Raw genomic sequence first — 25921 nt, forward strand, 5'->3', positions numbered from 1 at the left:
AAATTTACATAAAATTAAATCTGTTCCTCACTCCAGCACCCTGAGATCACTTCTTTAGTAAACGGACTACATGCAACTTTGTCTCATGTTCTGCTTTTTGTGAACCAAGACAGCGAACAAGAATGAGTAATTTAATACATGATGCTGAAAATATTAACTAAAAAAACACTTTAGTTCTCTGACTGATACCTCATAGTAAGCATTCATTTCTGGCAGTGTGTTGAACTAGAAATCTCAATAGATCCTCTCTCCAAAAGCAACAAAATTAGCTATATAAGTTTATTTTTAAAAGAAAAAATTTTCAAATGCATTGTTGATAATGTTAAGAAGTTAACCTTGAAAATTATAAGGTGGGGACTGCCCCTCCCAACCAAGTAGGAGAAATGGGAACAGCAGTCGAAAGGTACAAATTTCCACTTGTAAGATTAAAAAGTTCTGGAGACCTAAAGTAGAGCATCGTGAATATAGTTAACAACCCTGTACTGTATACTTGAACGTTACTGAGAGAGTGATCATAAGTGCTTTTACCACCACCAAAAAAAAGAAAAGAAAAGAAAAGAAAAAGGTAACCATGTGTGGTAATGGATGTGTTAACAAACCTTATTGTAGTAATCATTTTGCAATATAAACATATATCAATCAAATAATCACACTGTTCACCTTGAACTTACATAATGTTATATGTCAAATATATCTCAATAAAGCTTGGGAAAAAAAGACAAATATCTCTAGTTCACAGAAACTCTTCCAGAGGACACAAAAAAGGGAGTGCTATTCAAGTTATTTTATGAAAACAGCATAATCTTGACCAAAACCTTACAGAGACAATATAAGAAATCATAATTACCAAATACTCTTATACATACATATGAATGCTTATACATACATAAAAATGCTGAATTAAATATTAGCAAATTGGATCTAGCAATGCTTAAATTGAGTGTATCTTAAAAATGCAAATCTGTTTAAAATCAGAAAATTAACAAATCAAAGGAGAAAACTGTATGATCTCATTCATAAAGGCAGAAAAAAACAAGCACCTATTCATGATTTTTAAAATTCTACAAACTAGGAATACAAGGAGGTTTTCTTACTCTGATATAGAGTGTAAAAAATCTACAATAAACGTTATGCTTAATGGTAAAACTGAAAGCTTTCCCTCTGAGATTAGGAATGAAACAAGGATGCCTGATTTCACTACTTTTATTCAGTACTGAGTAAGAATAGTACAATAAGACAAGAAAAAGTAAAAGATATAGGATGGGAAAGGAACAAATTGTCATTATTTACAGATAAGTTCCTTATTGATACACAAACCCAACAAATTATTAGACTTGAAGACAGAGTTGAACATCATTAGTTGGATATAAGAGCAAATGTCAACTGAATATCCAAAAGTCAACTGAACTCCTCTATACTAACAATGAACAGAATTCAAAAAGAAAAAGGGACCATTTATAATAGCCACAAAACCATGAGGTACCTAGAAACAAATCTGGTAAAAAAAAAAACCTCGAAAATTGTAATACTTTACAAGGAGTCATTAGCAAAGATATCATCAAAGGAGAGATACACAGTGTTCATGGAGGAGACTTAATGTTGGTACAAAAGACAACACTCCAACTGGTCTACAGATTCAGTGCAATTTCAGTCAAAATCTCAAGATAGTGGGCATAAGAATAACAATTTTGCTATTTTTAAACTATAAACTTATTTTGCATTTATTCTATACCTAAAACATATTTTTTGAAGGACTAGATGTAAAAGATGAAACATTTGTAGGATTGGAAAAAAATATAAGTGAATATTTGAACTCAGGAAGAATTTTAAGAAATATATAAACAGTGGAAGAATTCTACAAAGTAAAAAATTTTAATTTTTAAATTTAAAAGATATTGTAAATAAAATTAAAAGAAAAATATTTGCTATGCAATAGCAAAGAACAAATATTTTAATATATTAAAAGTTCTTAAAAATTGATAAAGAAAAATCCTTTTTTCTTAACATGAGAAAAAGACAGGTACTAGTCATTATGGCCTCTAAATAGCCAATTAACATGAAAAGTGACCTAGGCTCAGCAGTAATCAAAGAAATCCAAATGAAAATGTCCATTATTTTATTTACAAAACTGGAAAATTTTTAAAAAAACTCTAATATACCCTATAGCCAAGATTCTGAGGAATAAGCATTCTCATACAGTGATGGCAGAACCGTATCAACTCATACAACATTTCAGGGAAGCAAATGGGCCATATATGTCAAAGAATCTTCAAAATATTTATGCCCTTTGACCCAGGAATTTTGCTTTTAGACATTATCCTTCCAAAATAATAGATGGTCCTTGCAGCTTTATTCATATTAATGAAAAATTGAAAATATCCTAACAAATGCAAAGATGAGACAATGGTTAAATAAAGAACTTCCACATGTTAGAGCAGTCCATAGAATACCATGTTGTGCAGCCATTAAGAAAATTGTTACACAAAAATGTTAAAAATAAAATATTGCTACACTTAGTTATGCTAAAAAATTAGGTAATGAAATAATATATCAGATGATCTGCCTTCTGTAAGAATGTGTGCATATTTTATGTCAGTCAATGAGTAGAGGGTCAGGAGAGAGAGAGAGAGAGAACAGAAAAGCACGCCAAATATTAACAATGCTTACTTCTAGGTGGCAGGATGGTAGAACTAAGTGATTTTTATCTTTATCTCGGAGCTTTTCTGTATTTTTCAAAATTTCTACACAAAACCCTCCCATGTATTACCCGTACAAAACAGGGAGCTTCCCACTGTGAGCAGGATCAAGCCTAATCTCCTTTGTCTGACAAACTATCCGAATTTATCTTTCCTGTCTCCTCTTTCCCACCTTCCCTTTATCCCAGGAACAGATTTACCCACATGCCCTTTTACTCATACACATCTATATCCCGGGATTGCCTTTTCCGTCTCAGGAACTCTTACTTCCAAGGACAAAGCAAGGCTCCCTTCCCTTTGTGAACCAGCCTGTGTGGTTCAGCCCTCCTTCCTGCTCAAAGCCGCTCTCAGACTCGAGGGCAATGATCTGGCAATCAATCAAGAACAACCTGTAATAGCTCTACCACTATTGCCTTCAACTGTTATTTGATTTTCTTTTAACTTTTTGTATGTTTTTGTTCTTCTCTCCAACTACGTTATAAGTTACACTTTGTATTTTTCATAAAGTCTAGTGCAACAGAGAAGTTGTCTGTGGTAGGCAGAAGAATGGCTCCCCAAAGATGTCACCTGTGAACAAGGGACTAGGACCCGTGAATACATGAGGTTAGGTTGCAAAGGGGAATTCATGCTGCAGATGGGGTTAAGATTGCTTATCAACTGACCTTAAAAGGGGGAGATTATCCTGGATTATCAAGTGGGGACTAATGAAATCACAAGAGTCCTTAAAAAGTGGAAGAGCGATGGAAGAGGTCAGAGGAGGGATGTGATGGTGGAACCAAGGTCGTAGTGATGCACTATGAGAAGGCTCCCCTCCATTGCTGGCTTCCAAGACGGAGGAAGGAGGCCACGTGCCCAGCAAGGTGGGCAGCCTCTCGAAGCTGGAAAGGGCAAGGAAATGGATTCCCCCCCTAGAGCCTCCAGAAAGGAACGCTGCCCTCCTGGATTTTTGCCCAGTGGGACCCACATCAGACTTTTAACCTACAGAAGATAAATTTCCGTTGTTTTAAGTCACTAAGTTTATAATAGTTTGGTCTAGCACCAATTGAAAATTAGTACAATGTTAAATATTAATTTCATTCATTCAAGAAAGATAAAGCCAAGGTTGTTGAAGTCGCAAATTTAAAACTGTACTTTTTGAGGAAGTCTATCCTAATCACCCCCAAATGCCTCTCAGTATTTATTTCTCCTCAGTGCCTATGTACTCGATGGATATTGCTTATCATTTGTTGCTACTTTATAACTGTGTTAATATCATTTCCTGGGCATGTATTTTTCCTCCGATTCAAAAGGCTCTTCAGAAGTAGGAGCCATATATTCATTCCCTAGGTATTTGCTGCCAGAGGTAACAGGCTTCATTCTATAAATGCCTGATCACTAACATCTTAGATTATGGGTTACTTGAGGCAGACTATGTGCTTGGCTTTCTACAGCTCACTTCTCAGAAATGTTTTTAAAACTTTCATTTCAGCTTTACATGTAAGCACCTTAAAAGCCTCTAAAAAATCTGACCTGATTAGTAAATATTTAGAAAGTGGACTTACTACACTTTAATTCCATTGGATACTACACTTTTATTCCATTGGTCCCATACAATTTAGTAAGGTTTTATGTTTTTCCAGAATTTTATGTTTGACAATTTCAAGAATGGTATATATCTTCATCCACACAGATGCTAAGATTGGGGAGTTGAGGTAGGAAGATGTCTGGTCTGGACTGGGGAGAAAGGAGAGTCTGGACATCCCCCTATCTTGGGTACAAAGAGGCCTCACAGCTGCTGAATCTGAAAGCGACTATTTGGAGCGCAGTCTGCTTTGGTGTCGAGTATCAAAATTAGCACAGACATTTAAATAAGCTAGAATCACCAGGGTACTCTTGGAAGCCATTGCTACAATTTCTAGGCTCTACCAGAATTAAAGAAAAGTAAGCAAATAAATTAGAGGCCAGTTGGAAATGAGAGGATTTGGCATCTTCGTAACCCTGGGGAAAAAAAGAAAAGCTGACGTGTAAATGGGGTTCTGGGCAAGTAACCACATGGCCGGATGCCCTTCTCCCAGAGGCGGGCCCAGCCCAAGCCCCTCAAGTCAATTGCTTTTATCTGGCCGCTAGAAGCCTTCAAAAAGGTGCTTACCCTGGTTTCTCCAAACATAAAACTGGGGCAGTGGGATTTGCCGTTTCTGTGTAGTCTAGGCCTGTGGTGAGGATTAATTAGTGTTTTTAAAGTGCTGTGGGTTTGGTTTGGTTTATTTATTTTCTCAGGATGAAAGCCAGCACGCCAGCACCAAGTGTTAACAGCGAAGGCTTGATGTATGTTACTTGAGATGCATTGTGTGAAGTGGGGTGGATGGGAAACGAGGCTTGTGGGACTGCCTCCGGCGTCCAAAGGGCCACGTTTCCAAACACACTTTAGTGCTCCCTGAAGGGAAGGAGGCAGAAGAAAAGCCTTTGGAAATTAAAAAAGTAGAAAAGTTACCTGTATTTAGACTCTGTGATCGAGGCCATGTACCAACCCACACCAAAAAATATTCGACGAGTCGCTAAAGACAAATATTGGCAGCGAAAGAAGACGCAAAATTCTGCTGACTTTGTGCCAAGCTGTAAAATGAGCTTCTACACTTGATAAAGAGAAAGAATCTCAACTCAGGGTATCGGGGCTAACAGCTGAGGAGAAATGCTGTCACATGCCAGCTTCCCTGACCCAGGACAGGCAGGCGTGGGGACCAAGAACTCTGGTGCGGCCCCCACTTCCACTTACTAAGAACCCAGCAGCTTTCCAGATGTTACCATCTCACCAGAACCCTCTAATCTGGGTTTTAAAAATAAATCTTTATGGCTTTATTCCAAATTATGGAAGTAATATGTGCTCACTACTAAAAATTAAAACTGCAGCAGTACAGAACATAAAAAGTGCAGTCACTGCACCTCCAATCCCAGCAGCCAGGACATGACGTTGACTATTGTTTGGACATATCTGCAGGAGACACTGCAACTGTTCCCAGTTTATAGCTGATGAAACAGATAACTCAAAGAACTCATCTGCTGGCTCAAAGGAAGTAAGTCAAAGCTGGAATTCAAACCCAGGCCTTTCTGATATCCCAGAATTCGGCACATTCAGTTAGGCGGCCCTATTCCCACACCCTGCTCCCTCGTCCCACCACCAACCTCAGGTGTAAGTACTACAAGGCACCGACAGGGTTTCCACAACTAGGTTTACAAAGAGGAGCTGCCGTCATCTGCAGAGTCAGCTCACATGCGCAAGGTTAGTGTCATGACTAGATCTGTTTTCCCAGCCTCTTGGAAATGTGAAATCCTCCATCAGCATGCTGTTATTTGAGGGAGATGACTGTACTTTTCCCACAGAACCAGTGCAGAACAGAAAGCACAGAGACCCCTGAAGTCAGTAGCTCATGACTTCCATGTGAGGCCCGGACCTGGAGAGCCCTGAGTTCCAGGGCTGTGATTTATCAGTTGTGTGTGACCCTGTGCCTCAGTTTCTCCATCTGGATTACAAAGCGAGTGGATGAACCGACTGCCAAGGTGCCTTCTAGCTGCTAGTATTCCACACAGTGATGGGCGACCTCATTAAGAGCTGGTGGGCCTCATGCGCCCCACCTAACTTTTTTTCATTCTGCTCGATAACTCATTTCAGGTTGAAGGATAGAAAGTGGCTCTGCGTTGCCACTTCTCAAATATGCCCAGAAAGAAATGAAAGTGCTTTGAAAATGATGTATGATCCTATTGTTCTTGTAGATTTATTCCAATTAAATGAATGGATGATAACCATCTTAAACGACTCATTTGTTAGCACGCAGTCTTTCCGTTTGTAGAAATCTCCTATTCAGGGGGCATCAAGAGAGCTGTGCAGATGAAACCTTGCCCTCCTTGGAGCTTTCAGCTCTGGATGGGGAAACACACGAATCTAAATAACTGCAGTATGAAGAAGCAAGAGCTCAGTGTCCCAGGATGCTCCGGAGAGATTCAAGGGGCTCAAATTTGGAGGGACCAGGAAGGGCTTCATGAGTAGCAGGGATGTGAACTGGGCCCTCAAGAAGGGTCAGAGAAGCCAAGGAAGACAGCGGAGGCATTGCAGCGGTGCTGAGGGCTTGACTCAGCGGAATGACAGAGGGTGTAAGATGCAGGCTAAGGAGGCTGCGTGTGGCCACGGGCCATTGGGAACCACTGACAGCTGTCAAGCAGGGACGTGGGAGGCTGTGCCTGTGTCCCCTTCTAACCAAACCCACAGCCTAAATGACCTCCAGCACCTACAACCCTACCGAGCACATCGAGGGCCGTCGGCATCCACTCAATAATCCCCTTGGAAATGGCAAGCTAGTGTCAGGAAACCGATTTGAATTTGCTCTAAAGGGGAAACAGAGAGCAGCTCCAAGCATGCAAACCTGGATGACTCTTGGACCTCGGGCACGGAGTTGGCAATGTTACCAGAGAGAATGCGTGCATGGGAGAGGAGAGGGGGCGAAGGCCGTTCTTGCAGCCTGTAATCATGAGCAGAAATAGCATCTCATTATAACCTTTAAAGAGAAGAGGCCCTTTAAATGAAATGGTAACAAAGCTGCAGAGAATCACTTTGAAGACTTGGCCTTTGGTGTGGAAAATGCTACCATCTGTCAGGGCCCTTCATCTACAATCAAGCTTCCACCAGCAGAATCTGAGTGCTTCTTACGTGTGCCTGTGTGTCAGGTACCCACGTACACGTTACACAGTGGGATTGGACGTGAGAATTCTAACGATTCCACGTCTGGCTTCCAAGGTGAGTTGCGGCTGCAGACGGAGCAGTGTCTTAACCTCAGAGCAGCCCAGGTCAAGGCTGGGGCCTGTGGCAACCTAATGCTTTTTCTCTAAGGCAATCTCATGCCTTTGAAATCATTTCTCCTCCTGGTTTGAGGCAGGCAGACTAGAACTGAGGGGAGCCACGGAGTCTGGGGCTGGAGAGCCTCAGAACCAGGCAGAGCTGAACTCATACCTGCAGGACCTCGGAGCCTAACCTGGGGTCACAGCTGCTCCCCACCACTTTGGATGTTTCCAGGCTTTCCTATAAATCAGCTTAAACGGTACTATCCTGCTCCCTCAGGCTCTCCCACAGGTTCCCTCCACAGCCCATCCGGGATTGCTGGAGAAAGACACTGTGTAGGTCAGCCTGCTAGAAAGAAATATGTTATGGTAGGGGGCACAGAGATAAATAATTCTTAGGAACTATTCTTAGAAAGGAAGGAGGGAAGAGAAAAAGGTACTAACTGAACAGAGACCAAAACATGTCCATCCAAGGTCACCTCAGAGCAGAGCCTGTAAGGTTGAATAACAGGTTTCCTCAAAGAACACAGGAAAGCAATTACAGCCACACGTGTGACACCAGCCATGGTGGGTGAGGGCAGGGTATTGAGATAAAAGCTGAGCCAGATTTGGGCTACTGAGAGGACCAGTGCCCAATGTAACGAAGAAAAGGGAAGTTTCCAGAGAGGCAGGAATGGGAACAGAGCACAGAGAAGACACCAAGAAGAAGCAGGGCCCTAGACTCAGAGGGGAAGTCAGGTCGAGCCGAGACCAGAGGTGGGGGCTTCATAAACACATATGTGTCTGTCAAGGTTGGAGGGGTGGGGTGGGGTGGGGAACAAAGGAGTGAGTGGCCAAGGCCGCATCATCTCTTGGCTGATATTTTCAATTAGGGGAAGGGTGGGGTGGGCATTTATATGTTGGGCACAGAGTTTCAAACATTTGTATGTGATCATGTTAATTAAAATAAAAAGTAGCTTGTGACTCATATTTTTTAGGCACAAAATGTGGGCCACAGGTTCAGGGATAAGAGGAGAGTGTGAATTGCCATCTGGAGGCACTTTTAGCTTCAAGAAAGGCTAAGAGACAATAAAACAAAGACTTTAACCTGTTGATCTATTCATCACTCATTAACAAACACTTACTGAGAACTTAGTAAGATGGTGGGCTTTGTGCAACACGCTGGGAAGAGGGCAGAGAATGAAAAAGATAGAGACCCTGTCTTCATGGAGTTTCTATGCTTTTTCTTTGGCTTTACATTTTATTTATTTTTAATTTTTTTTAACTGTGGTAAAATAGACATAACATAAAATTTACTATCTTAACCATTTTTCTTAGGTGGTATGCATTTTATTACTATTATTTTTTTATTGAAGGATAGTCGTTTTACAAGGTTGTGTCAGTTTCTGGTGTATAGCATAATGTTTCAGTCATACATATGCATAAATTCCTTTTCATATTCTTTTTCATTATAGGTTACTACAAGATAATGAATATAGTTCCCTGTGATATACAGGAGAAGCTTGCTGTTTATCTCTGTTACATACAGCAGCTAGTATCTGCTAACCATTTTTAAGTGTGCAGCTCAGTGGCAGCAAGTGCACTCACACTGCTGGGCACCGTCGCCACCATCCGTCTCCAGAACTCTTCTCATCTTGTAAGACTGAAACTCTGGACACATTAAAGAGTGATACCTCCACTCCCCTCTCCACCGAACCCCTGGAACCCACCATTCTACTTTCTGTCTCCATGATTTTGACTACTCGAGGTACCGCATATAAGTGGAATCACACAGTATTTGTCATTTTTGGTGACTGGCTCATTTCATTTCCCATACTGCCCTCCAGGTTTATCCCTGTTGCAGCATGTGTCAGAACCTCCTTTCTTTTTAAGGCTGAATAACATTGCACTGTGTGTATGTACCACATTTTGTTTATCCACTCCTCTGTCAATGAACACTTGGGTTGCTTGCACCGTTTGGCTATTGTGAATATTGCAGTTCATGTCCCTGCTTTCAGTTCCTTTGGGTATACATCCAGGTATGAAATTGCTGGATCACATGATAATTCTATTTTTAATTTTTTGAGGACCTGCCATACTGTTTTCTATGGAGGCTGCACCATTTTACATTGCTATCAGCAGTGCACAAGGGTTCCAATTTCTTCACAACCTCATCAATAGTTGTTATTTTCCTTCCTTCCTCCCTGAAGCCATTCTAATGGGTATGATCTATGGTTCTTTGGACCTCTTTATGCTTTATTGCAGAATCTCCTGATCTGTGGGAGATCCTATAACCTCTGGGGTATGTGTGTGTGTGTGTGTGTGTGTGTGTACATCAGTCTTTTGGGAATAATTTTACTATTACATACTACCAAGGGTATGTAGCCATGAAAAAAAACCCTAACTCCACCAGTAGGAAGGGCTCTGTGGGTGCCGTATATCTTAGAATAAGAGGGAGGTGGTGCAGATGCTAAAACCTAAGAGGCCAGCTTTTGAGGGGATATGGTACTACTTAGAAAGTAGGGCTTCCCTGGGGAAATTCCTACGAGTCATAAGAGGAGGAGACACTATTCCACCACTGCCAACAAGACCCACTAAAGGAGAGGGAGCAGATGGCAAAGTGGATTGATGCAGTGATATTTTAGAACAGGGATCAGAAAGGTGGGCAGGATGTGGTAATAACAAAATCATATAATAATTCACATTACTCTAGCACTTAAACGTTTCTAACATTTTCACTTGTATTCATCTATTTACACCCATGCCTTTGGCTATACGTGCACATTTCCCAGCAGAGTGAAAAGGGGAGAAACTGAGTAAGTAGCTTTGCTCCTTTGAGGTCCGAACATACAAAGCCCCACAGAATGCGGAAGTTGGAAGGGGCCTTAGAGATCACGTAATCCAGTCCTCACTTCATAGACGAGGGAGCGAAGAAGTGGCCTTTGGGAAGGGGGAGGGGGATCCTACTCTCTTCTCCCGTAAGTAAGTACAAATTGTCTAGGAAGTGCTGGAGTTAGAAACCAAAGAAATGTGTCTGTGGTAACACTAACTCCATTGCCAGTCCTAATTTATGCCCTGGATTGACTCTTCTGATTTTATTCCACAAAAGCCTTTAGAGCATATTCATAAAACAGATTCTGTGAACATGACTTGCAGACTTGGTGTCCTATAAACGTGTATTTTCTTATAGCTGGATTTAATTTCCCCCCACCAATTAATTGCACAGAAAAGGAAATGGGCTTGTGTCAGCAACCTATAAAGGAGCTGAATCCCACAAGTAGCTCCCCTCTTTTCTAATTCTGCCACACAGTGGATTGAAATGGATATAAAAACTGGGCAGAAAAGGCACACCACAGTGATGCCCACGTGTGAGGAGGGGGGTGTGGCACGTCGCTGCCCGCAGGCAGACAGTAGAGATTGTCCTGTTTTGTGGACCAACAGTGGATGTGGTGCTATGTCAATGCCGGGGCCTGACAACATCCCTCGTTACACACAGGAGTCAGAGCAAGAGTTCCCAAGCTGGCAGGGAAGGCCAACAGGAAGGCCTGGAATGGCTTCAAGAAGGGGAGAAAGAGCAGCAGGCGGCCGGAAAGCACCCCGACAGCAGCAAAGGGTCTCAGTAAGTCCATCAGTTAACTGGTGGGAAACTGAGTCCAAGAAAACAAAAGACCGTACAATCTCTGAGCGACAAGACTAGGACGGTGGTCTATTCTGATTTCCATGCCCTAGTTCTCACACTGGAGAAAATTTTCACCTGTGCTGGCACTTTGCTGGAGGCACTTTAGGGAAGATGGCAAAAATCCTAGCAGGTTATACCAGGAACCCTGTGGCAAGCAGCACTACGGCCACCAGGTCACACGGGAATGTAGTTCTCCAGCTCCCATTCTGATGCCAAGACCAAATACAGCTTAGTGAGTGAAGGGGCACATGGCTTTTCATTTGTAGATGAAACTTAGTGGGTGAGGACAGCTTACAATCATTGTAATGCGGGCAGCATATTCAGCACTTCCCTGGTTGCTGTACTGAGCTCTGCAGTGCACTGAATTACTCAGAAGTTTTAAAAACCATTCCTGCCTCCCCTCTATTCCCTTCTGGCCACTCTGAGGGATTCTGATACGACTGACCCCTGGTTAAGAACCGCTGCTCTAGCGAGCCAGTTACTGACTGGGATGTGTCACCGCCCTAGGTGTGCTGGGGCAGAGAGAAGTTTAAACCACTGGCGTGGCTCCACAGTAACTAACTGTAGGTCTGTGATCCTCTTACACAGCTGATCAAATCATTTCCTGGCACTTCTAGAACAATTCTTCTAGACCAATAGAAATGCAATGCAAATTACACGTGCAATTTTGAATTTTCTATTAAGCACATTAAAAAAGGAAAAAGAAATTGATGAAATTAATATCAGAATATTTTAGCTCAATATATCCAAAGTATTGCCATTTCCACAAGTAATAAATCTGTATTATATTTTTCATTCTAAGTTTTCAAAATCTGATGTGCATTTTACACTTACAGCACAGCTCAACCCACAATTAGCCACATCTCAAGTGCTCAAGAGTCACACAGGGCTAGCGGCTGCCATACGGGACATATGACTACCCTTGCCTCTCTCACTGACATATTTTACTCCAGTAGAAATAGAAAATTCTCCATCCTATGGCCATTCCTACCTATCTCAGGGCACTTTCCTTTCCAAGTCTAATGATCCTCTCTGGTCTTTATTCCATCCCAGCTCTCCTCCAATTGTCCATTCAGTCATAAGTAGTCATTACTGAGCACTGACCAAGTGCTGGGTGTTTGTGTTAACTTAGGAGGATGTGAAGATAAATCCGACACAGACTCTGACTTCCAGAGGCTCTCAGCAAATTCACCAAATTCTCTTGTATGTTGTGAATGCTCTACAGAGATACATATGAAGGGTGCACAGAAGAAGGAAAAAGAGCTTCTTCTGAGGCTTCTGGAAAGCACTCACAGAGATAGGGCACTTGGACTGGGTTTTAAGGGATAAGGAAAATTGTGGCGAGGCCGGGAAAGGTGTTTCAGGCATCGGGAAAAGCATATTTAAGACATAAGTATGATGATCTGCATGCTTGGGAATGACAAGTGTCTAGTAGGGCAAGAAGACGGTAGGGAGGGCCTGGAGTGAGGCTGGCAGGGTGAGCTGGGCCTCGAATGCCCGATGACACATTCAGGATTACTGTGGGCTCCTTCTCTGGGTGGGGAAATCATAAGGCCATAAGCACAGATTGGAGAGGACAAAAGAATAAGAAGACCATCAACCACGGGGTAGCAGCATGTCTGGAAAGAAGGGGCTGTGAGCACCCAAGTGAAAGGAGGGAGTGTGAGGAATTATTTTCTGAAGACAGAATGCATCTCACGATTAAGCATTAGGATGGAACGTGGGCAAAGGGCCTAGGTAAGAATTTTCAGGGCCTAAGTCACGATGTAGGGGCATTAGGGCCCCCGTGTGGTATTCACACAGGACTATTACAACCTGTGGGATATGACATCACCAAATAGTCTCTTTTCCTGCAGGAAGTAACAGGGTTCCCTAGGGGTTAATTTAGGCAGGAGGCAGAATCAAGCTAAGTTTTGGGATTGCCAGGGAAGTCATGGGTTTATGAGACCCAGCAGGTCTGGGCAGCACCTGGCCAGCCTGATCAGATGATGCGCTTGCTTATCTGACCTTGAGTTTTCTGGAAGGAGGCTCTGACACTCTCAGGTAGGGACAGGGCAATAACAACACGACATTTACAGTAAGAAGGAGCCTCTGAGATCCCATGGGTTCTCCTTTTATAGATGGGAAAGCGGAGGCACGGAGAGGGAAATGCTTATAAGGTCACAGAGCTAATAAGTGGCATTCACTCTGTGGCACCAAAGCCACAGCGAGACTGGTACAACAGGCACCATGGAGAACCGTCTGCCTGTATAGCAAACTCACGTGGAAAAAGAGAACGTTAGGCTAGAGACACCCTAGATAATACAATTGTCTTTGTGAGCCAGAGAGATTTAATTTAGTAGCAATATACAAGGTACTCACACGGCGAAATGTCTACAAAGTTTGGGTCGATATTATGCAGCAGCTCCATTCTGGGGGATGGGCTTCCTTCACTAGGAAAAAAAAAATTTAGGAAATGTTAATTTCCTTTCTCAAATGAGTATGAATGATTTTAATACCTCCTTTCCTTGTACTTACAGGAAATGACAAGTGAGCCAGTTAACAACTTTGTCAGGAATTCAGAGGTCTCTGAAATCTGTGGCTGGTGCATCTTTTAAGTAGTCATCACTTGTCTACATTATCATCACGACTGAACATCCACATAACAACTCCAGTGTCAGTTTTTTAAAAATTGAGTCCTGTGGCCCTTCACAATAAATAACGTGGCTACATTTGAACAGGACCATTCATTACAGCAGTGAAATGAGAACTCAAGTCATCCAGCATAGACTTTACACAGAACCCTCACAGGGAAACGAAGAAAGAGCGTCTGCTAAGACGCCAGCGCCAATATCACAGATGCAACATGCCTTTTAAATATTAGCCTGGATGAGAAAAATGAATGCCTTCCATATCTAAATTTACTAGGTGAAACTTAATATGTAATACAAACACATGTTAAGTAGTTCTATCTTATTAGATTTTTTACAAAGTGCACGTACAAATACAACCACAACCTATGTTAGTGTTGAAAAGAAACCTGGAGCTCACTTAGTCCAATGCCCTCACATTACAGATGAGAAAGGCACATAGTAAGTTATCGGCCAAAAACTGGGCTGTGGGTGTTCTTTAAAAATGGGGAGCATAAACACCATGAGATGTATGCGGGATGTGCATGAAACACCCGGGTCACCTTGCTACTACAGACTCAGTCTTATGGAAGAAGTTATTAGACATAACTGCCATCATTTTTGCTGGGATCACTGTAGTTTGGTAGCATAGTCTGAAGTCAGGGAGCGTGATTCCTCTAGCTCTGTTCTTCTTTCTCAAGATTGTTTTGACTATTCAGAGTATTTTGTGTTTCTACACAAATTTAAAAATTTTTTGTTCTAGTTCTGTGAAAAATGCCATTGGTAATTTGATAGGGATTGCATTGAATCTGTAGGTTGCCTTGGGTAGTATGGTCATTTTAACAATATTTATTCTTCCACTCCAAGAACACAGTATCGCTTTCCATCTGTTAGTGTCATCTTCCGTTTTTTTCATCAGCATCTTGTACTTTCAAAGAACAAGTCTTTTGCCTCCTTAGGTAGGTTTATTCCCACATGTTTTATTCTTTTTGATGAGATGGTAAATGGAATTGTTCCCTTGAATTCTCTTTCTAATGTTAAGATATTTTAAAGCAGTACATAACTTGTGAAAATTTTTATGTTCCCACAAAAACATTTAAAAGTATAACAAGGAGAAAACTCAGATCTCAGATTTACAGAGCAGGATCACTGGAGGTGGAACCCAGGCATCAGTATGGGTTTTTTTGAACTCCCAGATGATCCCAACATTCCAGCAGACAAGACTGCAAACCACTGATCTGAGGCAGTGCTTCTCAAACTTCAGATCACTTGGGGAACTTGTTAAACTATGAAGTCTCATATATTAGAGCCAGAGGTTGGGGGAGCCCAGGAATCTACATTTTTAACAGGTTCCCAGGTGATATGTTGTTGTTCCTGGTCTGAGGACCACACTTTGATTAGCAAAATTGGGAGAAATCTCCTGGAGTCCTCTTACTTGGGATCAGAACTCTTCTTAGGAGTTTCCTAAATTAGAAATTCATTTGGATTAGAGCTGATTCTAGAGCACGAGTCTCAATCTTGGCTACACGATGCAATCACCTGGGGAGCTTTAAAAAATACTAATGCTTGACTTACACTGTAAGAGAGTGATCTCATTGATCTGGGGTTCAGCCTGGGGCAAAAAGATTTATAAAAGTACCCAAGTTGATTTTTTTTCAAATTAGCTTTCGAATTTACAAACCATATGACTCATAATGTTTTCAAGGTACATCCATATTGTAGCATGTATCGGTACTTTCTTCCTTTATATGGCTGAATAACATTTCATTGTATGGAGAGAACATATTTTCTTTATCTACTCATCATTTGATGGACATTTGAGTTGTTTCCACTTTTTCCACTATTATGAACAATGCTGTTGTGTTTATTCATGCATAAGTTTTTGTACGGACATTTGTTTTCATTTCTCTTGGGTATATACCTAGGAGTGGATGCACTACATCACATGGTAACTCTATATTGAACCTGTTAAGGACCTGCTAATCTGTTTTCCAAAGCAGCTGCACCATTATACACTGTTACCAGCCATGCATGAGCATTCCAATTTCTCCACATCCTCTCATTAATGACACTGATTAATGTCTGTCTTTTTGATTACAGCCATCCTTGTTGGTATGAAGTGATACCTCATTGTGGTTTTGATTTACATTTTCCTTTTCATGTGCATATTGACCATTTGTATAGTTTCTCTGGAGAAATGTCTAGTCAGATCCTTTGCTCATTTTTAAATTGAGCTATTTGTCTTTTTATGATTGAGCTGCAAGAATTCTTAATATATTCTGGATGTGAGTTCCATATCAAATACACGATTTGTTAATATTTTCTCCAATTCTGCGGGTTGTTTTTTGTTTTTTTGATGGTATCATTTGCAGAACAAAAGTTAAAAATTTTCACGTAGTACAACTTAACTATTTTTTCTTTCATTGCTTTTGGTATTTTATCTAAGAAACCACTGGCTAATCCAGGCATAGAGATTTACTCCTAATTTTTCTTCTAAGATTGTTACAGTTTTAGCTCTTATATTTATGTCTATGATCCACTTTAAGTTAATCTTTGTGTATTCTGTAAGGTAGGGATCCCATTTCTTTCTTTTGCCTGTGAATATCTAGTTATCCCACTAATGTTTATTGAAAAAATCATTCTTGCCCAGTTGAACTATCTTGGCATCCTTTAAAAAAATGCAGCTGATCCTAACACGCAGCTTAAGAGGAAAACCACTAATCTCAAGCCTTGCTGTATGATGTTACCACATTTGAGTATATGTTCTACATTCTTGATTTTTTTCTGTAGAGCAAAAGATGGATGTCTAGCTTTCAGGGTGTTGATGTAATGAGCCCAGATATAATGATAATGGCTTCCCCTTGAAAGGAAGTCTTAGTTTCTCAGAATATACCTTAAGAAATCTAGCGATAACTTCCTACAATCAGTCCCTTTATATGCCCCAGTTAGGGATAGAAGTATCTTAAACACAAATTTTTAGCATATGATACAATTTCTTCCTTAAAGTTGTGTATACCAAAGTGAGCTGGAGGGGAAAAAAAAGTATTTTGAATACTTATAACACAGTTTTCAGCAATATCACTGTATGATCATTACAATCCAATTGAATAAATAATGGCCTCATCAAACTCATAAAATGTTTACAAGATTGATCATTGCTATGTTATAACACGTGTTAACTTTTACCTTCTACATGTATCTATGTATTTATAGGTAATGCTTCAATTACTGTGGTATTTCACGATTCTTTTGTACATCATACTTTCCCAAAGTTTCATTTCCATACAACCGAAGCACTAGGAATTGGACAATGTCAATTACTTCAATAGTTTATGGTCTTCCTTCCACCAATTCTGAGGGCCTCACTCTCTCGTGGGCAGCCCTGCGCTGTCTTTAAGAGCGTGGCCTTTCAGGGTTTGCATCTAAACTCCACAAGGTTATATAAACTGGAGCCTTGTTCTTCTCACTAGCAGGAGGTGGATAAAAGTACCTACGTACAGGATTGTTTTGCAAATTATATGAGGAAACACATGTAAAGTGCTTGGGATGGAATAAGTGCTGAATAAGCCAGTAGCTTAAAAACTTAGATACAGATACAAGAATAATATGTAGATATGATGGAACATGAGTATTTCTATCCATTCCTCTTGCTGGTAAGAGTTCCCCTTATGAAATACACTGGTGTAGCTATAACGTTAATTTCTAAGACATATTATGATATCCTCTTCCATGGGAGGGTCTCTTATTAGAAAAGTATCAGTGTCAAATATAGCTAAATCACAGTCCACTCATGAACTGCATATAAAAAACATAGACTGCAATCTGTTATCTAGGATTTCCCATTTTTTGGATTAAGCATGTGGTATAGTTTAGCTGTATAAGTGATATCATCTCTATTAGACTGTTGATTGCATTTGTAAAACTTAAATCTCTGAATAATGACCGATGATGTTCATGGAAAAGGACTTTTCAATAAGCACGCAAGTCCATGAAATGCCTTGGTTTTATTATGGCAAGAAAATGGGTGTTTTTATTAGGGCACATGTTTGGGCTCCAGGCTGAAAGGAACAAAGCAGAGCCCTCTAATCAGCTTCTTTAAGGCAGGCACCTAGCGGAGTGTTCAGAGGCCCTTCCTTCTGCACAGTGCTCACTGCCCACCCCAGCACGCACTAATGGTCATGGCAGTAAGGACAAAGAATTACGCAAAGAAAAAGAACTGTAACATGTTCACACTGGCCACTTAATGCAGAGACCTACCTTTAAACCAGTGAAATGGGCATGTTTCATGCACATTCATAACAACCAAGCTGGAATTAATTGTGGGCAGCAGGGGAGTTGTTTGTTTTGGCCAGACTAGTTTGAATGATAGTAGCTGGAATCTACATAGCATTTATTCTGCGCCATATACCATTTCAAATGCTTTGCATGTACCATCTCATTTAATCTTGGACATTATGATGTAGATACAACCTTGGCACAGGGCAGTTAAGTGACTTACTTAGAAGATCACGTGGTTGAGAAGGTGACAGACTTGGGGTTAGACTCAGGCAAACTACTGAATTCCCCACTCCTAACCACTATGCTAAACTGTCTCCTCAGTCAAATGTAGACATGGCCTCAGTATCTTTCTGAATGTTTCCATTCATCAAGCTTATTTTTAAGGCTCCATTAACAAATATCTCTATTAACTTCAAATGCCTCTGTTAACAAAAGAGTTAATCATTTTTTGCAATCCTCTTCTCTTAAAGATGTACAAAATGGTATATAGTTAATTGTCTCTGATTACACTTCAGTGTTCAATTTTAATTTACCCAAATTTCATGTTTTCTGGATTAGTTTAAAAAGGGGAGGGAGTAAGGATACACTGATTGGTAACTAGTTTCCAATCTGCTATAAATATTTTCTAAAAGTCTACAGTTTCAGACACTGAGATCACAGCACTGTCCATTTATAAATAGAGTTTCCAGTTTTTGACTTTCATTTTCCAACTAGTCTCAGGGTGGGGCAGTAAAACATTTTCCATAAATAAATGAAGGGCTATTATATTCCACACTTCTTTCACCACTAGCTGCTGACCATCTGTTATAAAAAAAAAAAAAAAAAAGAGACACCCTAGAAAGCAGTATCAAATTTTTAGAAATAGAAATACCCATGGCATATTTTCTGAGACCAAATTTTGGAAAACAAAAAGTGACTGATTAAAAAATTCAAGAAACACTCACAGAGTAACATCCATCCTGTTAACCTTTTGTAAGTGTCATCATCATCCTCATCACCTTCACCTCAGGCTGCTGAGTTGTTACCATGTCCAGGCACCGTGCTAAGTGTTTTCCACATATTCTGTCACTACATCCTCACATAAGTGCCTGTGGTAGGCACCACTGATGCAACATTTCACACATGAGGAAGCTGATACTTAGAGATGTTCAGTAACTTGCCCAAGATCACACAAATAACAAAGGGACAGGACACGGGATCTGAACCGGTTCTAACCACAGGGTTCACATTCTCAAGCATTATACTATTGAAGTTCCTCGCAGGACTTATTTTCTTTGTTATATGGGTGAGGGTGATATTGTGTTTGCAGAAATTTCATGTTCCTTTAAAAAGCCATTTTAACATGCAAACATTATCATGAAAGAAGTTTAGGCACGGATATAAAATTGTAGCTAAATTTGCTGAGGAAATACATAACTTAAATTCATTCGACACAGAGTCATATATGAGGAGAGAAATTTTTCATGCACATTTTTATTAAGGAATCATTTATTTTTTTAAGTAGGCTACTTAAGCAATATGTAGTATTATTAAGAATAACTGAATCACATCCTTATTATACTCTTTTCCCATTCATCACTGAAAAATAATTGGTAGACTGTCTGGGTTAGTATCAGGGCAAACCAGCAGAACCCAATACGCCTTTTTTCCAACTTCCATTATAATCCCCAAGAAGAATTACAAAAAGATGAAAACTGGCAACAGTGTTGGAAACTAAAGAGAAGACCAGATGCCAAAGTCCTGAGGGGATTTTCACTAATGCCAATGCTGAAGAGATTAACGGCATATTCTTGGATTCTACCGTAAGAATCAAAACCTGACCCCAAAGAAAATAGAAAAAGATGGATTCACTTTGTCTACCTCCAGCTATAGAACTGAGGGGCGGCATGAAATAAAAAATGGGCAGGGATCTCCCATTAGGTGTCTTCAGAGCCGGCCCATCACGCCTTCCCTCCCTCACTGCCAGCCACAAACACCAGGCCAACTTGGAAGGAATAGGAAGAAACAAGGCAGATAGGCTGCATTCTAGAATGTGATGCAGCCAGACAGAAAATATCTGAAACGACCTTCAGAACACTACATAACTGTGGACATAGGGTAGAAGCTCTTTTGTCAAAAAGGGTAAAGGAGGGAATCAAAAAAGAACACACCATTCCTTAAATATTTTGTTTTAACTTAAAAAAATATATATAGAGAGATAGATAAATAGATACAGAGATATATACATTCACTGGACTGCAAGGACTATATGCAGTTTTGAATGCAGGGCTACCAGTTGGGTTCCCTATCAACCTCATCTCATAAACCATCACAATGCTTCATCTCCAGTTTCTAGGGCTGTTTTCCTTACGCTGGAGCAAGAGCCTAAGAACAAGTGAATTTCTAGATTTCCACAGAATAATGGTGGCCATCTACATTTGAATCTTTCCACACGTTCTCCTTTAAAAAAATTTTTGAAAAGGAAAGAAAGTAAAATCACCCAACACCCAAGCTTAAAACACAAGCAGGAGACAGAATATATTTAAACTCTGGATGGATGTGAGGAAATAACCATCTAAGACCCGAACGGTCAGTACCAGGGCTCCCTCTAGGGAAGAGGTAGGCTGGGATCATGCAAAGGAGGGTGTGGGGTATGACAGGGGAAGGGACTCAGATAGTGTCTGATAAAACAAACCCCGGAAAGAGAAGGCCCCACCCCGAGTGACCAAAGGCCTGGTACCTAGTGGATCGGCTGACTGGCTACCGGGCAGTCACGAGGAAGCGGCTTGGAAGGTGTGCAGGATCTGAGCGGCAGTCAACTGGTGTCACAAAAATGTCATACAAATTGGTGCCAATCCTGAGAAAGGGAGTTGAAGAACAGGTGTCTTCTAGCAGGTGGATGGTAAGGGACAGGAGGAAGAGGCAAAAGATCAGGGTCCTACTGAACAACACAGTATCTACCATAGGATCCTAAGGAGGCAGACCAGAAAGAAAGGGGCCGCGTGAACTTTAGGCTCCACGGTCTAAAGTGTGAGACTAGAGAAACTGCACTTCCCTGCAGCCACAGAAGAAGCAGGCTCTTGAACTACAAATAACTATCCAAATCCCAGCCCCACAGATCACCTGCCATTGCAGGTCCAGGAAAGGGCTAATATACATAAACACGGACAACAGAAAGGGTTCAGCATCGAAACAAAGTTACCATAGAAGTTAAGAAAATAGCAAATGAGAATTCAAAATTTTGGCAAATGAAAATATTCTCCCACTATGGAAAAAAGAAAGCCGCAAAGCAGAAGAAAATATTTCAATACAAATTAAATATAATTAAATCAGCAACTGTTGTTATTTAAGAAAATGCCATGAATTAAACATTTATGAGCTTAGACACTGAACTAAGGGAAGAAACTGAAAGGAAAAACAAAATCTCAGAGACAAAGGGATATTGTTATATAATTGAAAGTACATGAAAACATATAATGGGTAAAACTGAAAAGGGAGAAGATAATTCAAAATAAGGAGGAAAAAAAAGAAGTAAAAAGGCTCAGAAAGAAACTGATAAAAACAAAAGATATATAAACAAGATTCAATAATATTTATAATTGGAATCCCTGAAAAAGAAACACAAAACAATAGAATATAAATTTAAAACGATAACTCAAAAAAACTGAAATAAAAGACTTGAATGTAGAGGCCAAAAGAGCCCCACTGTGTATCTGGAAAAACTGACCAGTTTGTTCAGCTTTAAGACATATCTAGCAAGAGTCTTAGACTTTAAATAATACTAGCAGTGATAATACAAAAAACCTTCTGGATCTCCAGGCAAAAAGGCCAAGTCACTTGCACATGAAATAATATCAAGGTGACATTAAACTTATCAACAGCAACATATAAAACAAGTAAAGAGCGGGATGACATTTTCAAGAAACTCAAGGAAAGAAAAGTATAAGACACAGATCTTCTGTCAGTTGAACTGCTTTGCTATTATCAAGGCTGTAGGAAAGGTTTTAATACACAGGCAAAGATTCAAAGAATCCTGAGAAATCTATTAAAGAATGAATTCCTCCAACAAAGAGATAATTGAGAACACTTAAGAAATGGACAAGTGGTTAGCACAGAAAATATTATTGTAGATCTAAGGCAAAAACAAAATTGTGGATAAGGACAGAAGAAAAGCATTATACGTTATAGGCTCTGACAAAGCAGAAGTAATACCACAAAAAATAAAACTGGAAGGGAAAGGGTAAAGCTGAATAAGCCATTGATTTTCTTATGGGTAATAAGTGGGAGTCGAAGATGGTGTTTAAAGCTGACAAACCAAATAGCACAACCTAAAAAGGGACTAAGAGAATTACGTAAAGATATTAGTATAATGGTGACACTAGAATAAACTATACAGTGTTCTAAATATTAAAAAACTAACAAAAGTTCAAAGACAAAAAATAAATATAATGGAACAATACCACAAAGCTAAGAATAAAAATGATAGTTACAGTAACATATAAACTCATCTACTAAAATAAAATATTTTCTGATCGGATCACAAAGAAAAACCTAATACTACACCCCAAAACTACAAAATACACATTCGTTTCAAGTCCACATGGCACAGACACTAAGAAAGTAGTGCCGAGTCTCAAATTTAGAAGGATTGAAATGATAAAAAATATGTCCTCTGGCAACAACAGAATTAAACTAGAAATCAATAATCTAACTAGAGAAAACCTGAAACATTTATAAATTAAACAACACACTTCTAAACACATAGGTCAAAGAAAAAAATCACTATTTGCACCATTTTCACCATTATACTTGGCAGTAAATTTAACACAAATTCTACCTTGTCAGATACCAAGATCGTCATCTCAACTTTCTTTATGTTTAAACCTGGGATGTTTTGCTGTAAGGGTACTTGCCAGAAGACAACAAAGAAATGTCTATAGAATCTTAAGGAGAAAAGATTTGACAACAATTCTTTGTCAAATTATTATTTATGTTTAATGCAAACAATTCAACCAAGGAGGGGTTAATACCCAAAATATACAAACAGCTCACACAACTCAATAACAACAACAACAAAAAAAATCAAACAACCCAATCAAAAAATGGGCAGAAGACTTAAACATTTCTCCACTGAAGACATACTAATGGCCAATAGGCACATGAAAAGATGTTCAGCATTGCTAATTATTAGAGAAATGCAAATTGAAACCACAATGAGTTTAACACCTCACACTGATCAGAATGGCTAACATCAAAAAGTCTACAAATAATAAATGCTGGAGAGGGTGTGGAGAATAGGGAACCCTCCTACACCGCTGCTGGGAATGTAAGTTGGTGCAGCCACTGTGGAAAACTGCAGCAGTTCTTCAAAAAATTAAAAACAGAATTACCATATGATGCAGCAATCCCACTTCTGGGTATATAAGAAAGCAGAGTCTCGAAGAGATATTGTACACCTACGTTCACAGCAGCATGACTCACAAGAGCCAAAAGGTGGAAACAACACAAGTGTCCAACAATGGATGGGTGGACAAACAAAATGTAGTATATACTTACATGGAATATTAATCAACCTTAAAAAAGGAAGGAAATTCTGACATATGCTACATGAATGAACCTTGAGGACACTATGCTAAATGAAAGAAGCCAGTCACAAAAAGACAAGTACTGTAGGCTTTCACTTAGGTGAGGTATTTACAGGAGTCAAATTTGTAGGGACAGACAGTAGAAGGCTGGTTGCCAGGGGCTGGAGGGAGCGGAAGTGGAGAATTGTTCAATGACTAGAGAGTTCCAGTTTTGCAAGATAAAAAAGTTTCTAGAGATTAGCTACACAACAATGTAAAAACACTTGACACGCTGAACTGTACACTTTAAAATGGTTAAGATAGTAAATTTTATGTGTATTTTAACACAATTAAAAATAAATTTTAAAAAAAGATTAAAAAAAGAAAAATATACTGGATGGAAGAAATGGAAGATTAGGATAATAAACTTGAAGTCAAAGCAACAGAATCTATCCAAAATGAAATATAAAGAGAAAAAATAATTAAAAAACAAGAAAGAGCATAAGGAAGCAGGAGGCAACTTTAAGCCTCCAGGTGAAAAGACTGTGTACCTCCATTCTTCCCAAATTAGTTTTCATGTTTAATCTCATCCACAAGAAGCTTTTCCTTTAATTTAACAAAATAATTCCAGAGTTCGACTGAAAAATTTCAAAAGTGGGACTTGTCAAGAAGCTTTTGTAAAAGAAATATAATGGGGAGGTGGATAGCTGTATCTAGCAGATATTTAAATATACTCTAAAAGGTATATTTACAACAGATTAGATTACACCAGTGAGGTGCTACCACGAGAACAGCTAAAACAGACGGCACCAAGACAGATCATAACACTAGTAAGAACTTAAAACATAAAGTGGTACTACCAATCAGTGAAAAGGGAATATTCAACAATACTAATAATGAAATTATATTCAATAGTAATTACTCAAAAATCAGCCTGGGTTGTCATGGTAATATTTGAAATAAAGCATCATTTTAGTTCAGAGTTTCTTAACCTTTGGCCAATTAAGTATTATACTTCATTGGGCTTCAAGCTAATTGTGAAAATGGGGTGAAAAGTGACACATCCTTCCTTTAACTTTTCTCTTGAAACTGAATCCATAGGTGGGGAAAGTCTTTACAGTTTCATAAAAACTTACTGTTTTTTAACATATTTTACATCATCAGGTAATATTTGATTGTCACACTGTCATGTTATAACATCTAGAAGAGCTCTCCATTGATTAGAAGGGAAAAACAGTCCTACCATTATGATCAGGGGTTCTGCTTTTGTTTACATAAGTTTAAGAAATACAAAATAACTTTAAAAAATTATGAAGTATGAATCCTTTGAAATATTTTGAAATAACCTATAGGCTGCTTATCAAGTTGAAAAGCAGAAATACCACACAGAATTGGAAAGAACCTGGAGAAGCCACATCCCCTAGAACTGACAAACATGCTCTGTGTCCTGGGAACAGAGTTAAAACTGAAGCAGTCAAGGAAGTCCTATGGCAAAGAACATCACCCACTCCTGAATAGCTGTTTCTTCTAAAATTTTAGTATTTTGAAGCAGGTCTAAGAGGAAGTGAGAACCATGCAACTAGCAAATCTTTGGACGCTCTCAGCACAGCTGAGAGCTCTGTTACTGCTATTATTGGCATTCCTATTTCATCAGTCCCTTTTGAAATTTTCAAAACTACCATCATTTTGAAAATGGTATTTCCAAGTAAATATCTTACTGGAAAAAAGTTCCAGAATTTTGGGCACAGATCAAGTGTCTCTGACATTTGGCTGTCCCTTTGTTTTTACTGCTTTGGAGAAGCTCCCGACGTCAGTGGGACTGGTTGCTTAAAAGTCTGTATCAGCAGGCGTGGGCGCCAGATGGGCCCCTGGTACCGAATGGACAGTTGCCCAATGCCAGGAGAAGCATCGACTTCCTCGGGGCTGGGGGTGGGGGGTGGAGTGGGGGCTTAATTATTGTTTTCAGGATCTTTGATCAAGAAATGGGAGCAGATGAGAGCACTTCTTCACTTAATAAACAGGAATTTGCTGGATTTCCAGATGAAAGTCTAGAAATGCTTGATTAGACTTTGGGCAGAAATTTTACTTTCTTTCATATAGAAAAGGAAAGCCTACTCTCTCGTGGTTTCACATACCTGGACTCTATTATTGATCATATTCTGGTTTCAGCCCTGTAGTCAACATTATGTCCGCCACTGAAGAAGGCAGAGCTCCTACTCTATTTGGGATGGGCCACTATGAGTTCAGTGTTCTCTGACACTGAGGGAAGGCCTTGTGCCATCTGGAGTTAAGAGTGACCAAACTTTTTGCAATTTCTCTGCAGGCAGAAGC

At 39.7% G+C, this 25921-nt stretch overlaps 1 protein-coding gene across 1 annotated transcript in view; it reads right to left on the minus strand.

Moving 5' to 3' along the window:
* ARSB (arylsulfatase B) overlaps window positions 1–25921 on the minus strand; it is a 143943-nt gene that overhangs the window by 48082 nt on the left and 69940 nt on the right. The window contains exon 6 of the mRNA XM_074360155.1: window positions 13522–13592. Coding sequence (XP_074216256.1) covers window positions 13522–13592 — 71 coding nt within the window. The remainder of the gene's footprint in view (window positions 1–13521; window positions 13593–25921) is intronic.

The sequence above is a fragment of the Camelus bactrianus genome, chromosome 3, assembly GCF_048773025.1.
Source record: "Camelus bactrianus isolate YW-2024 breed Bactrian camel chromosome 3, ASM4877302v1, whole genome shotgun sequence".
Classification (NCBI taxonomy): domain Eukaryota; kingdom Metazoa; phylum Chordata; class Mammalia; order Artiodactyla; family Camelidae; genus Camelus; species Camelus bactrianus.